The sequence below is a fragment of the Laetiporus sulphureus genome (genome assembly GCF_001632365.1).
Source record: "Laetiporus sulphureus 93-53 unplaced genomic scaffold LAESUscaffold_17, whole genome shotgun sequence".
Classification (NCBI taxonomy): Eukaryota; Fungi; Basidiomycota; class Agaricomycetes; order Polyporales; family Laetiporaceae; genus Laetiporus; species Laetiporus sulphureus.
Window position 1 is genome coordinate 221,418 of NW_024468526.1, and position 13,193 is coordinate 234,610.

General features: G+C 52.3%; 5 protein-coding genes across 5 annotated transcripts; 4 read left to right on the forward strand and 1 right to left on the reverse strand.

Moving 5' to 3' along the window:
• Positions 1–34: 34 nt before the first annotated feature.
• Positions 35–2,140, forward strand: LAESUDRAFT_743064 (DUF791-domain-containing protein). Its single transcript, XM_040911233.1, has 5 exons — positions 35–430; positions 498–645; positions 697–1,148; positions 1,206–1,630; positions 1,688–2,140. Exons 1-5 carry the CDS (start codon positions 208–210, stop codon positions 1,877–1,879), a joined length of 1,440 nt encoding a protein of 479 aa, XP_040764757.1. The 5' UTR covers positions 35–207; the 3' UTR covers positions 1,880–2,140.
• Positions 2,141–2,412: 272 nt separating this feature from the next.
• Positions 2,413–3,924, forward strand: LAESUDRAFT_725345 (uncharacterized protein). Its single transcript, XM_040908805.1, has 5 exons — positions 2,413–2,488; positions 2,553–2,715; positions 2,763–2,937; positions 2,996–3,448; positions 3,502–3,924. The coding sequence occupies exons 3-5, from the start codon at positions 2,805–2,807 to the stop codon at positions 3,708–3,710; spliced, it is 795 nt and encodes a 264-aa protein (XP_040764758.1). The 5' UTR covers positions 2,413–2,488; positions 2,553–2,715; positions 2,763–2,804; the 3' UTR covers positions 3,711–3,924.
• Positions 3,925–4,185: 261 nt separating this feature from the next.
• Positions 4,186–6,752, forward strand: LAESUDRAFT_812368 (uncharacterized protein). Its single transcript, XM_040914400.1, has 13 exons — positions 4,186–4,468; positions 4,520–4,657; positions 4,718–4,991; positions 5,107–5,170; positions 5,223–5,320; positions 5,377–5,468; positions 5,576–5,718; positions 5,784–5,799; positions 5,859–5,907; positions 5,958–5,989; positions 6,040–6,345; positions 6,396–6,438; positions 6,490–6,752. Exons 2-12 carry the CDS (start codon positions 4,596–4,598, stop codon positions 6,418–6,420), a joined length of 1,161 nt encoding a protein of 386 aa, XP_040764759.1. The 5' UTR covers positions 4,186–4,468; positions 4,520–4,595; the 3' UTR covers positions 6,421–6,438; positions 6,490–6,752.
• A 968-nt stretch (positions 6,753–7,720) lies between these two features.
• On the reverse strand, positions 7,721–9,804 carry LAESUDRAFT_652201 (carboxylesterase; the record flags this gene model as incomplete). Its single annotated transcript, XM_040904343.1, has 10 exons — positions 7,721–7,974; positions 8,028–8,623; positions 8,675–8,774; positions 8,828–8,869; positions 8,922–9,130; positions 9,191–9,268; positions 9,320–9,368; positions 9,433–9,468; positions 9,524–9,622; positions 9,690–9,804. 10 exons carry the CDS (start codon positions 9,802–9,804, stop codon positions 7,721–7,723), a joined length of 1,578 nt encoding a protein of 525 aa, XP_040764760.1.
• Positions 9,805–10,853: 1,049 nt separating this feature from the next.
• On the forward strand, positions 10,854–12,514 carry LAESUDRAFT_699384 (uncharacterized protein). Its single transcript, XM_040906381.1, has 3 exons — positions 10,854–11,533; positions 11,600–11,920; positions 11,981–12,514. Exons 1-3 carry the CDS (start codon positions 11,123–11,125, stop codon positions 12,299–12,301), a joined length of 1,053 nt encoding a protein of 350 aa, XP_040764761.1. The 5' UTR covers positions 10,854–11,122; the 3' UTR covers positions 12,302–12,514.
• The last annotated feature ends 679 nt before the right edge of the window (positions 12,515–13,193 follow it).

The window sequence follows — 13,193 nt, forward strand, 5'->3', positions numbered from 1 at the left end:
GCATAAAAATCTGCGGGATGTGCGCTTGGCGTGAGCCACCTTGCAACCGCAAACCTACACGCTGGCGATGAACGGCTCGCAACCCGGACCGCGACAGCACAAACCACCAACATCGACTGATAGCTGGTCCGCAACGTTGCTGAGACTGGAGCACTGTCAGTTTGCTGTTCGAGTCGACCTGCTCAAAGTTGCCTACGACCCTCCGGAATGCCTCGCTCGTTTTATGAACTCCAGCTGATATGTCTTGTCTCGTTCTGCCTCGTCTCCCTGCTTGTTGAACGACACTTATCGAAACGACGAGCAAACCCAAAAGCTGAGCTCGAGGAGGAAGATGGGCATCATGTCACGTCTACCGCCGCCACTAGCGGATCAGGCCATGTCCTGTCTACGCTCACCAGGCAGTACTTGATTGTATATGCTATCGTTATGGGCAAGTGAACATTTCATACGAGCCGAATGCTGGAGCTGTGGAAGGTTGACTCCGATTCTATTTGAAGGCGCGGACTGGCTACAAGGTCCATACATCTACTCGCTGTACAAGGAGCAATATGCCTTCCCGGAACGCCTAGTAGCAGCGTTCTTCGTTACGGGTTTCATGTCCGCAGGGCTCATGGCCCCAGTAGTGGGCGTCTTGGCTGACCAGCAGTAGGTATCTAGGTTGCTTTTGTTGTCTGCTCACTCTAATCGTACTCTCAGTGGTCGCCGGAAAATCTGTCTAGTGTTCTGCGTGACATACGCATTTTCCTGTGTCTGCATCCTCTTCCCGTATCTTCCTGTTCTATTTGCCGGTCGTTTGCTAGGAGGGTTTTCCACCTCCATCCTCTATTCAGCCTTTGAATCATGGCTGATATCCGCCTCGACCTCGCTGGCACTCCCGCAGACTGATCTCTCGGGTATCTTGGGACGTGCTTCTCTCGTAAACGGCTTCGTTGCCGCTGCCGCAGGTGTGGCAAGTAACGAACTGGTCGGCATGACGGGATCATTCGCAACCCCATTTGTGGCTAGTGGCGTCCTGCTTGTTCTCGGGTGGATCGTCATCAAAGGGACGTGGACGGAGAACTACGGTAGCGGCGGCGGAACAGATGCTGCGACGTCAGATCCGCTCCAACTGAGACGATTGGGCCAAGCGTGGAAGATAGTCCGGAGCGGTCAGTACCGGGAGATCCTGACCATGACCATTCAAACAAGCTGATGTGTGCCATCAGAACCGCCGCTCTTAGTGATTGGCCTAACCCAGACGTGTTTCGAAGGCTCAATGTATCTTTTTGTCTTCAACTGGGTGCCAGCCATGCAAGAAGTTGCTTTGCCGTACAATCCGCTGCCTCTGGGCTATATATTCTCCTCCTTCATGGTCGCTATGATGGTCGGATCCCTCTTATACACATCCATCGTTTCCCTTCACTCAACCACGGACCCTGAGATGCATGGAGATAGCTCTCTTGTTCTTCATGCGAAACTGAGCTCTCTCGTGTGCGCGGTGGGTGCATTAGCGCTTGCAGCGAGCATCAAGAGCAAAGACGAACATGTGCGGTTCTGGGCGTTCTGCATCTTCGAAGCATGCGTTGGCATGTACTATCCGGTGCAGGGCATGCTGCGCGGGACGCTGATATCCAACGAACATCGTGCAACTGTACGTTCATCAGGGTTCCGCGCTCGAGGCAAAAATTCATCCACTGATATGTCATAGTTGTCATCCCTCTTCCGTGTCCCTCTCAATGTGTTCGTGGTGGTGTCCCTGCTGACAGGTGTATCATCCGCGCGGTACATCGTTCTCATGGCGAGTTCAATCATGCTGTCACTTTCATCGATGATTACTGCCGCATTCCTCGTGGACCACTCCGATTCCACATCGCTGACAGCGCCTCGTCCTCCTGAATAAAAAAAATAGTACCGTACCTCCTTAAGCTTGCTGTAATAGTGGACTAATAATATACCTCATGCATGTTGTCGCCATCACATTGTCGTCATGCATCGTGGCTGTCCACCTTTCATTCTTTACAGCGCTTATCTGCTGCTCCTTGGTGATTGTGGTTTGCTTCCCTATGGGCGTACACTGCTTCGCTGCTGTGACACCCGCCAGACAGGCTGTTATACGTAGGGATCTTTCTAAACTCAGCTAGATAATCTTGATCGTAACGCGGGTACAGCCTTCGTAGACTAGATCTTTGATGCCCTCAAGCGGCTTCACTGACAGCACATCAAAGATCTCGGCTACGACGGACTCCTCCATCATGATCTTTTACATGAGTATGTCTCCTGTAGATATCTGATGGCAGGTGCATATTTCATCCTTCGTGAACCGAATATAACAGCACTCACAGAGCCGCACATGCTGGAGGTAGGTCTGCCCAGCACAAGTAGCCCTTCGATGGTATGAGGCTTATCGGCCCCTTTGCTGCACGAATAGAGTATCGCTGCCCGACTCCATCATCGCCCCCAGGGACATGTTCGATGTTTCAAGATGGAGACGCAGATTCTGTGTAATATGGTTCGTTTCAGCGCTGTCTCTCCGTTCATCGATAACGATTCGCGGCTTATAACTTCTTTCCCAGAACCCGGACCCGAACGCGAATGATCGACCACAGATCCCTGGCGTGCGGCACGACATCAATGGTTCGGTATATGAAAGACCGATTTCGCGAGCCTAGCTAACTCTTGCTCCTCCTCCTTGATTGCATCTGCGATGCTTGGTGTCGAGATATAAATCTCCAATAGGTAAGACAGCCTCTGAATTCAGCGCGAAGTGACTGATACGCTCAAAGGCTGAAACGCTATAGTCTCATATAACACTAGCATCGCAGTAGATGTCACTCTTCACGGTCAGCTTCAGTGACCCTCGCCTCGAGTATACTCCGAAAAATGCATGGGAGTATTCCGGATGCGCAAACGGATCATCTACCAGTGGGGCTGGTTCGTCTTTACACTTCAACTTCAATGGTGTGATCTTCTGTCCGAAAGGTGTTGCCGTGTGTAACGCTCAAATGGCATACCATAGGAACATTTATCGCTGTATACGGGACCGTCGGAACAGAGCAGATGAGCGCCATCTTTGTGCTGGACGACAAGGACCCCGTCAATGTCACAACGTCCGAACACTTCTCACCTCCCGAGTCATTTTACACTTCACCTATCCTGCCGTCCAGCGAGCACATCGTTAACATTACGACAACCAAAGAAAACACATTCTTTTGCTTCAACTACTTGCAATATACAGGTTTTTTGAGCAGTGAAGAGACGAATACGACGTCACCTGCAAGCCAAGCTACTGCTAGCGAAGTCCCCCACCGTTCCTCCTCGAGTCCCGAAATACCTCTATCCGTTGGCATCACGATTGGCAGCGTAGTATTGCTAACCATAGTCGTGCTGACCATCATATACGTGCGGAGATGGGCATGCTTTAGACGGCGAGGCAGACGGCCGGAACATGGGATTGACCTCATGCTCGAGGGTATGTCTTTCCGACCTTTATTTTGTGGCTGTCGTGTTTATCGGGACACGTAGATATGCCAAAACAACCTTCTGCTGGTCTGGATACGCTGAGGAAGTTTATCATCCAGCACGGAGGCACAGCACCATCTCATACGATTAGGACGCCCTCCGCTCCCACCACTCAATCATCTGCAGTGTTCACTTCTGTCATCTTAATGACACCTCCAGTCTCAGTATTGTCAGAGGAAAATCGTCGTCCTAGGGCTCCCATTACAACGTAACTCATCCATTGGATGCCAAATTAGGATACGCGTATTCTTCTACAAGCTTAGCACACTTATCGGACCCGAATCATAGCTATGCGGACCATCTCAGGCTGTATCGCATACCATTGTATCCTGGATACTGCTCTTGCATCCGTCGGTCCTGTTACCTCTTTTTACCTTGGGTGTCACTTTCTCCCCACGTTCTCTGCAAATTATGTTCGTCCTCGCTTCTTACTTGCCGAAGTGTGAGCAAGGTGGACATGCAGTTGTCAACGAGTTGATCGTTCAGCATCCGAGATGAGCCCGGGTTTATTGGCTGTCCTCTGATGCACCGCCCGCTGATATGAACAGAGAAATGAAATGCGCAGCCATTCTGCGAAGCCCACTCAGCCCGCTGATGTTCCAATTTGACATCGGCAATCTGCATGTCAAATTCATTGTTCACTTTACTCACCATATTGATATCATCTACAATCAAGAGCTCCGAGCGGTACGGAGCAGATGGAGCCTAGTGATCTCTATGCAACCGGCCCCGTCTTCGGTTTTTAGGACAACCACTTGCCAATGCCTCCTTGATTGATCCTTGATCGTATACCCGACTACCATCACACATTCCATACGATGTTTCATCAGCTCGTTAGAAGGTGGACACGCCTGACGACGGATTCGTACAGCTGCCACTTCTTTCCATTCCTCGGGGAAGAAAGTGCCGACCAATAGCTTTGTGTACGTGGTGACTGTAACGAGGAGCAGTCGCGACAGCATGCAGACAAGTGATATTTGTTTCAGTACCTAGTTGATTGACTACTTAAGCTGGATTCCAGTGACTGGATACCTGCCAAGGCTGGTTGAGCCAGGCAACGAAGCGCGTTCGCGAATCGCAGCTGTCTTGCTGCCATTATGTCGCAGGCCGACGCAGACCGAGCGGGGGTCGTGCTGGTCACCGAGGAGTTCAATGAAATGTGAGTACTTCGAGTTCCTGAATATATAGCTGATCAAGTGACGATTTGTACGACAACTAGGTTGTTGTCGAACTTCTTCTCGGTCGTTGCTACATGTGAGTTCCACCACAAGCTGCAGATAATTAAATCGCCACCACCTAACCACAGCAAAGCCCTCGTTTTCTACGACTATTTCCTCACTTTCTCGAAGGAGACCCGTTGCATCTGGAGTCGTAAGCTTTCTGGCGCGACGCTACTCTTCTTTGTGAATCGATACTTGACGCTTCTCTATCGGATCGTGATGTTGATCGATATATTGCCCTGGCGAAGTCAGTCACAAACTAGTGGGCCGGAGGTAAGCGCATACCTATTTTCCGTCGAGACTATACACCAATTTATTGTAAGCAAATAGATGTAAGAGCCTTGGATGGTATTCCACGATGATGACGATCCAGCTGAATCTCCGCCCTAGCTGCACAGGGGTGCAACGTATCGCAGAGGCTCTAACGATTTGCTTGCAGCTGAATATGGCAGGTGATTAACGGACCTACATGTTGCTTTGATAGGCTGTGGCTTACTGTGACAGTCTTCACCTCGCTTCGCATGTACGCAATCTGGGACAAGAATTGCAAGATATTCATTGGCGTGCTACTACTTGGGATCCTGCCTGCTGTGGAGAATCTGGTATGCAATTGATACATCGCTTGCACTTCCAACGAGCTCAAATTTCGTCTACGTAGTACTATTATACGAGAATCGTACCCGTTGTGCTCGTCAGGCCCTTGATTGGATGCGGAGTATACATATACGTGTACCCGAGGGCGAATGACATGTAAGTATCATTTTCATGCCCTTGTATACTACTATGCTCACTTCCATTCAGACGTGAGCCACTTTGCACCCCTTTTGGTGCAGAACGATGAGTATAACGTTATTTACAGTCAGCATCTTCAATTGCATATTTGCTATCGCCTCAGATGCTGTCGTCCTCACGTTGACCTCTGTAAAGACAATCGAAATACGAAGAACTTCCTCTCAGGCATTCAAAAAATGTCGCCTCGTCGCACTGATAGAGCGAGACGGTGTGTCCTACAACTTTGATCTTACTTGGTCTCCAGGAACTGACGCGGCCATGCGTGATATGCAGGAACGATATATTTCTTGTAAACAGTGAACATTTTCCAGTCTCCTGTGTTCTCCTTCTCAACTGCGCTTTGGGCAGGATGCTCCTTATTTTGAATGCTGTCAACCTCGCAGCGGTCGAGTTCCGAGTACGCATTAAACCATATGTCCATCCTACTGTCTTATCCAGCAATCACAGGCCTTCGGCTGTTTACCAGCTCTGACGGAAGCGTGAGTCGATCCCGGATTCCACGCACTGAGACTAACTACCGCTGTACTAGGCTGAGCTCAATACTGATCTCGCGCTTTATCTTGAACATGCGTAGTGTCTGTTTGTCAAGCAACGGCCAGCTTGACAGCAGCAATCTGTTGGCTGAATCGCAATTGTCCGATTTGTACTTCTCACATCTCGTCACAGGCAACCTTAATTCACCCTTGGGTGATTCGTTCCAGGAGGGAGATGAGGAGCTGGATCGTAGAATGGGAACCGAGGATGAGGCTGTCTTTGTGACATCAGATCCTCTGGCGGCTGGTCTGAGCATGGAAGGCGTGGACATGCGTAACGTCACTGCACGTAAACAGATTGAGTACGTCGCTATAATGACAGACGCATTTATCATGCTGATTGTTTTGGGAGTTCGTACTACAGTGAAGAAGTTTGACACGAGATGTCGGCACACGTTCGTTATTCACGCTCTTTACGCACCGTGTTATCCTTATATTCCATCAAGGAGGTGATGAACGAGAGTTCATCGGACTTACCATACCTGAGATCTCTGGAAGATGAGAGATGGTGCAGGACAAAGAATTACCCAAAATTGCTGGACTATTTCCGCTGGACTATTTCCGTTGGACTATTTTCGCTGGACTATTCCGCTGGAGTATTTGAACGTTGTTGATAGAGCAATAGATAAAAAGCCAAAAAGCCAAACGTCAGTAACGCCTGCAATGAACCGAGATTTTAGTAGCGGCAGAACTATTTGGAACGATGTATGGCCTGTCGTAACATAACGTACCAACTAAGGACCGAAGGCGCATATCATTACCAGTATGCAGGCATTTCACACGTAGGTATGCTTTCTCTGCTGTACTTCTTTGTCGATGAGTTGTACTATGCTGTCTAGACCCGTATTCCTTTATGGCACACTTCTCGCCTCATCGCTACTCGCCTGCATGGCTCCTATGCGGTGCTGTCGCAAAACCGACCGACTGGGTCCAGTCGCTCGCCCAGCCCGCTTATATGCATGGCTACGCTCGCCGCGCTGTGCGTGGCGCGACTAATTCAGCACTGCTACCCGCCAACAAGGATAGCGTCATCCAGGGTCTCCTCCTGCGGCCAAAGACTCGTTTACAGCGAGTCAAAGCGGATGACTTTGAGTGAGAAATAGGCGGTCATGTCCTACAGTTTCACATGGGCGACGGTGTGTAGCGGTGACTTGTTGATGCAGGCGCATATGCGAGTGCCGAGGGTGTATCTGGAGCCTAACCGTGGGATCAGGCCAAATTTGTGGCTGAACGATTGAAGGATTCGTTGGACTTGTTCGCCGGGATCGAGATGGTCAGGAACCTAGGGGAAGAGGAAACCTGTTATTTCCGGTGGCATTTCATTGAAGCCCTCTTCTCAGATGCTGGCACACAGTAATGTTCGCACCATCGGATCCACTGGTGGCTAATCATAAATGAAACAAGGGTGTGTATGATGTTATAACAGATGTACGCACTGTAGGCTTCGATATCCTGAAAGTTGCATTCGCCGGGCTGACTTTCCGGCAAGCTCGTCCCGCTGTGAACTTTAATATGGAATGTTCGACCTATCCGTGTTATCACACATTCACTATTCGCATATTTATCCGTACATGAACATCATACCATTGGGAAGGTATATATTGCACTCGCCCTACTGCACGTCTATCCGTGAGTCTTTCGCACGTATCAAGCATCCCGACGGCGTCCAGAAAATTTTCAGGTCTCGTGCGGAAGAGCCTGGCGGAGACGCATCAGCTCATCCCACCTATCGTCCTGCTTCCACCCGATCGTCTTATCCGCATTGAGCGCGAGCACCTCTTTCAAATTCCTCCGATTCCCGTGCGCCTCGACAGATTTGACCTCCGCGGCAATGGTGTCCAGCCAACCCCGCGCGACGTCCGCTTGCGTAGGATCCAGCACCGAAAGGAGCAGTGCCCAGAGGGAACGGTCGGTCCCATGGGTGACGTAACCTGGAATGCTGCAGTGTGGGCATCACAGTTGACAACGATGGGAGGAGACTTACCGAAGGGACGGACCTGCTCTGGGGTCCAACGGATTTCATACCTCACGACAGGGAAGTCGGCTGCCATTAAATCTCTCGCAAGCAGCCTGACGGGGAGATGAACCTGTCCGTCGCTAAGCACGTCACCCATGTACTTCTTCACCTCCTCCACGGACGCGTCCTCCTTAGGCGGCGTGTACAGCGTCAGCAGCTTGCGTACGACGTTCGGCGGAAAGTAGCGCATCACGTTCGGCTCGACATCGCGCACGCCGCACACGGGATGCGCGATCGCGTAGAGGTACCATTCCTCTGTCAGGTCGCCGACGACAATGCTCCGTACGCCCTTGGCTTTGAGCGCGTGCGCGAAGCCGCCCGAGCGCTGCCAGGACATTGGGTCGGGAGTGGACGCGAGCCACGCGCCGTCGGTGCAGCCGCGGAAGGTGCCGTACTCGACGCCGACGGCATCGGTCTCAATGACGTGCGTGATTGCCGAGGTGGGTACCTTAGCGGGATTGCGGAGAATGGAAAGGACGTCTGGGGAGGTGGGGTCGAGCTTGAGCGCGCGGCAGAGTGCCTGAAATTGCGGGCGCAGTTCCGCAGGTGTCTTTGGAGTCGTCCTGGGAATGGGTCAGAACATAGTGGTTGAACTACCACTGCGCATTGCTCACATGATAGCGTTAGATTGTAATATGGCGGATTGGAACGGTGATTGTTCTCCCTCAGGTAGACGAGATACATGATGCAGAATCTGATGTACAGAATGCGCACCTAAAGAGCGTTCGTTAATCTTCAATGTCATTCATTGATGCACTATGAGTAACAACCTGCGGAGAGCCCTGAGATCTGGATGTTCTTCGGGTCACCTGGCAAGGAAGCCATTGATTAGAAGTCGAGCAGGCAGAAACTTTCACCTACCGCCGAATGCCTCGATATTGTCACGTATCCACAACGCTGCCAGCCACTGGTCCTTGAACCCAAAGTTGCCATCTACCTTCGGCTCGTCACACGCGAGGAATCCAAACGCAGAGAGGCGGTATCCGATATTCACCCACACCTCCGAGCGCTCCGCGGATACATGCTGAGCCTGCGCACTCAGGCCGTGGGGCGACCCGAACTGCAAAAACCTGCAGACGTCAAGACTAGTTAGTGTCGCGGAGGGCTTCCATGGAGAAGCAGTGGCGCACCCGCCATGAATGTATACTTTGACCGGGAACCGGGAGGCCGGCGTGAAGTGGGGCGGAGATACGATGTTTACGAACAGCCTGCGAGCCTGCCATCAATTACGTGTGGCTCGTTCCACCGAAGCACCTTACGGATTCTCGGTCGGTTTCCCCAGGCCAACCTTGTGTTCGTATGGTATCCCTGCGGAGCGGTACCAAATATAAACATCATGCATCCACAACCAGAAGAACCCTTCGCTGCTTACCAGCCACCTGTCCATCGTTCTTGGGCTGGGCACAGTCTGCAGTGGAGCAACATAAATGCGCATGTAGACCGCGTTCCCGACAAGGACATACAGCTACTCTCATAAATATACTCCTTGTCTTCATAGCGATAATAGGGCGGCAGCGGCTCCGGATCCATGAACCGTCCAGGAGGCAGGGCATACGGGACCTCTGTACTTACATGAATCTAGCAGATCAGCTTCGATCCCCCTTGATCGACGCTGAGATGAACACGCACCGAGGAAGACGGCGGCATCGTTCAGCGCGCGCCCACCCGTGATTGGGCCGTAGGGCGTGTGCACGACGATGCGCACTGCGGAGCGCGCGAGCTCATCTTGCAAATGCAGGTACATTTGGCGGCGTGCGAGTTGTGGGGCGGCGGGATGGATGGACCTGGGGACGAGTTGCGAGCGATACGACCCCACACAGCGGAACTAGTCTATATTTAGTCATTCGCTTCGGGTTAGCGTAGGACGAGCGAAATGAAATTGAGGCCGTCGAAGGGCAAATATAGTAGCGTCTTGGCGTCCGGGATTCTGGCGCTTTATCCAGTGCTTCGGCTGAGTGTGAGACGCTCTCTCATGATGAAGCGAACGGCCCCTAGACGATGCAAAAGCGACGGAACCACTTGGGCGATAACCGTCTTGGACTGACTGCATTTGTAATCCGACAACGTTCCGCAATCAGAGCCGTTGCAGCTGCAGACTAACGCCCTGAGCATCGCGGGAATTGACGCTATTAGAAAGGCGGCGGAACCATCCCGGTAGAATTCGTTGGGTTTCACTACGTAGAATGTCAGTCTAGGCTGGCCAGGACATCCATTTCTTCGGGCTTGATGATTCTGATGCTCCAGATTAGGCTCCTGTTTTGCTTCACAATGCCATCAAAACAGAGGCAATGCGCCGAATCCAGTAATACGCTACAATGATGGCGCGGATAAAGCAGAGCGCAACGGGGGCGAGAGCCCCTAGAGAGCGGGGTCTTTGGCGCCAAGGGGGACATAGTGTTTTTGTCCGTGTGGCACTTGCAATGCACCCGCCGGCAAAGGGGGTCGAACCCACTTTAACCGTGGCGCGCAACATAGGAGAGATACTCATAAAAAACGAGTAGATCCGCCAAAGCACGTAGAAATCTCGCAACTGCACACAACTTGTAGTAGAGCTTACGCGTCTCGCAATTGGGATAACGAAGTACGTTCGTGCCTGGCGCAACCACACTATCTCAGTAGCGTGGATATCAGGAGCCGATTGGATGTAAATACTTGCCACTATTGCATTCCTCCCAGACATTCGCCGGAGTGATTAGGCAGAAAATGACCTCGAACGAGTGCATACATATGATGGAGAGTTCCCAGATAATATTGAGAGCCGTCGATTTTGACGTCTTACACCCGCCATCGCACACAATTCCAAGGGGACGTTGTTCGTCGAAGAAGAATTGTCACTGAGCTCTGGAAGGAGTCGCGGGCAAGCCGCAAGCGATATTTTCCAGGAAAGAGGTCGAGCTCGAGCCTAACGCCACGTGGCGGTGCAATTCATTTCAGAAATTCATCAATCACATGAAATCGCGAGCGCGGTCACTTTAAAACATGCAGCAGTCGCGGACGGACTCCTTATCCTTTCAGCTTTCTGCGCCCACCCATCCTCCCCACTCTCCGTGTCATCGCCAACGATGGCGACCCAAACCCAGGAGACGTCCAGGACGCCCGAGCTCACCATCATCTACCGCGTCGCCGCCATACCCCTCATCGCGTCCTCGCTGAACACCATCAATGAGACCCTCATCAACAACGCATATACCCGCCAGCCCTACACCACCGCCAAGGGCCTCTCCCTCTCCGCCCTCAGCTACACCGAGCCCATCCAGAAACGCCTCGCGCCGCTGATTGTCCGCGCGGACGGCTACGCGAACATGGGCCTCGACGCGGTCGAGTCGCGCTATCCGTATCCGTTCAAGATTCGCCCCGAGGACATCGTCAAGGACCTGAAAGCGCGCAGCGATTATGCAAAGGACGTCGCCAACAAGACCCTCGACGAGAAGGTCAGGAGCCCCGCGCTCAACGTTGCACAGGGTATCGATCAGGTTCGTCTGCTTCGCCCTTGCGTACTGCACATGTGCCGTTGACTGATATTCATCGATGGCCAACAGCGCTTCGCGCCGATTGTTGACTACTTCGCCGTCGCGGTGAACAAATTCCAAGGAAGCGATGGCAACGGCACCGTAGAGCACGCTCCCGATGCGAAGTACCAGTACCAGCGCGCATTTGTGCTCTCAAAGGAGCTCTCCGACCAGCTTCGCACATATTCGACGGAGCAGATCAACCAGCTCAAGGAGCACAACGCACTCGTGAAGCGGGCATCCGAGACGGCACACGACATCAGCACGCTCGCATCGACGAGTTACGGCACGGCACAAACGAAGGTGCATCAGCTTAGTGACACAATGCTCGCGGAGCTGCAGAAAATTCAGGTGCGTTCCCACCACTGTCTACCCCCATCGATTATCTCTGCTCACTAATTCATTCGCCAGGCGACGACGGCCGCGCTCCCCGCGCACCTGCAGGCGTCCTTCCACGACATCTCCACGCACCTCTCCTCGACGATCCATGACCTCTCGGCGATCATCACGTCGCCGGATCCGCTCCAGGAGAAGGTGCACAAGCTGCGCGACACGGTGCAGGAGCGTGTGAACCCCCTGCTTGAGGCTGCGACGGCGCGCGTGCACGACATTCTGGGCGCGGTGACGGGCCGCGCGGGCGAAAAGGAGGCGCAGGCTGAGGGCACAGCGAAGGGCGTTGCACGGAACGGCTCGGCGGCTTTGAGTAATGGCAACGGCCACGGCCGCAAGTGAGCGCCGTATATACGACCTGTCCGTCTGGTGAATAGTCCGGGCTAGGCTCCTTCTTCCTTGTTCTTGTTCCGCATCTCTTCACGAATCCCGTTCTGTGCCCAACGGCAGTATATCCCGTCTATAGCGTACGTGTGTCTATGGTGTATCACTATCATATTCTTGTGATTTGTACCTTTTGTGCCTCGTGTTTCTATTAGACGTTGCATTCCTCCTCTCACGACAACTCAGCGATCGCGTTCATGTAATTTATGGATCAGCCCGAACATAATAGACTTGTTGTTCCTTGCGCAATCTGCCCGTCGGAGTGCGATAGCGAGCCTGGAGGTGATCCATCTCACAGGCGGCCACGAGTGTCGCCGTTTCAGACCTGATCACGTATATACTGGCCCCGAACTCCCGCAAGGCCGTTTGGACAAAGAACACGTCCCATGAATCACATTGAATACAGATGAGCCAGATAGTTAAAATACAAACACCATGTACAAGATCAGCGTTTCTCCGCGAGAAGGTAACCGAAAGCCTGGACGTAATAGCGCACAACGCGCGAAGAACCCTGCATACGAATACACACGGATGCCGCCAGATAATGTGCATGCAAATGCCCTTCCTACGTGGGCACGTCGCGATGCATGGAGTGGGAGGGGAGGGAGCGTCATCGCCCTCAAAGTCTAAATGACAGGGCATACGACACTACAAGAACCTGAATCACGTGTCAAATACATATGAAAGCGGACAGAACGATGGACAGAACTTGTTGATACTTCAGTGACGATGCATAGAATAAACGCCTGGTCGGGCTGAATTGATGTCCAGTTTATGCACTGTCCAAGCGTATATGCGCAATGTGAACTTGAACTCAATCTTGGAGGTATCAGCGCAGCGGAAGGATCCG

Bases quoted from the DNA above. Each gene is read 5' to 3' on its own strand.
- LAESUDRAFT_812368 (XM_040914400.1), top strand. From the start codon at position 4,596: ATGTCGCAGGCCGACGCAGACCGAGCGGGGGTCGTGCTGGTCACCGAG. The intron at 4,658-4,717 runs GTGAGTACTTCG...TACGACAACTAG, and splicing joins ACCGAGGAGTTCAATGAAAT to GTTGTTGTCGAACTTCTTCT. The intron at 5,469-5,575 runs GTAAGTATCATT...AACGTTATTTAC, and splicing joins TACCCGAGGGCGAATGACAT to AGTCAGCATCTTCAATTGCA.
- LAESUDRAFT_699384 (XM_040906381.1), top strand. From the start codon at position 11,123: ATGGCGACCCAAACCCAGGAGACGTCCAGGACGCCCGAGCTCACCATC. The intron at 11,534-11,599 runs GTTCGTCTGCTT...GATGGCCAACAG, and splicing joins TTGCACAGGGTATCGATCAG to CGCTTCGCGCCGATTGTTGA. The intron at 11,921-11,980 runs GTGCGTTCCCAC...TTCATTCGCCAG, and splicing joins CGGAGCTGCAGAAAATTCAG to GCGACGACGGCCGCGCTCCC.
- LAESUDRAFT_743064 (XM_040911233.1), top strand. From the start codon at position 208: ATGCCTCGCTCGTTTTATGAACTCCAGCTGATATGTCTTGTCTCGTTC. The intron at 646-696 runs GTAGGTATCTAG...TCGTACTCTCAG, and splicing joins GGCGTCTTGGCTGACCAGCA to TGGTCGCCGGAAAATCTGTC. The intron at 1,631-1,687 runs GTACGTTCATCA...GATATGTCATAG, and splicing joins CCAACGAACATCGTGCAACT to TTGTCATCCCTCTTCCGTGT.
- LAESUDRAFT_725345 (XM_040908805.1), top strand. From the start codon at position 2,805: ATGTCACTCTTCACGGTCAGCTTCAGTGACCCTCGCCTCGAGTATACT. The intron at 2,938-2,995 runs GTGTGATCTTCT...GGCATACCATAG, and splicing joins TTTACACTTCAACTTCAATG to GAACATTTATCGCTGTATAC. The intron at 3,449-3,501 runs GTATGTCTTTCC...CGGGACACGTAG, and splicing joins GATTGACCTCATGCTCGAGG to ATATGCCAAAACAACCTTCT.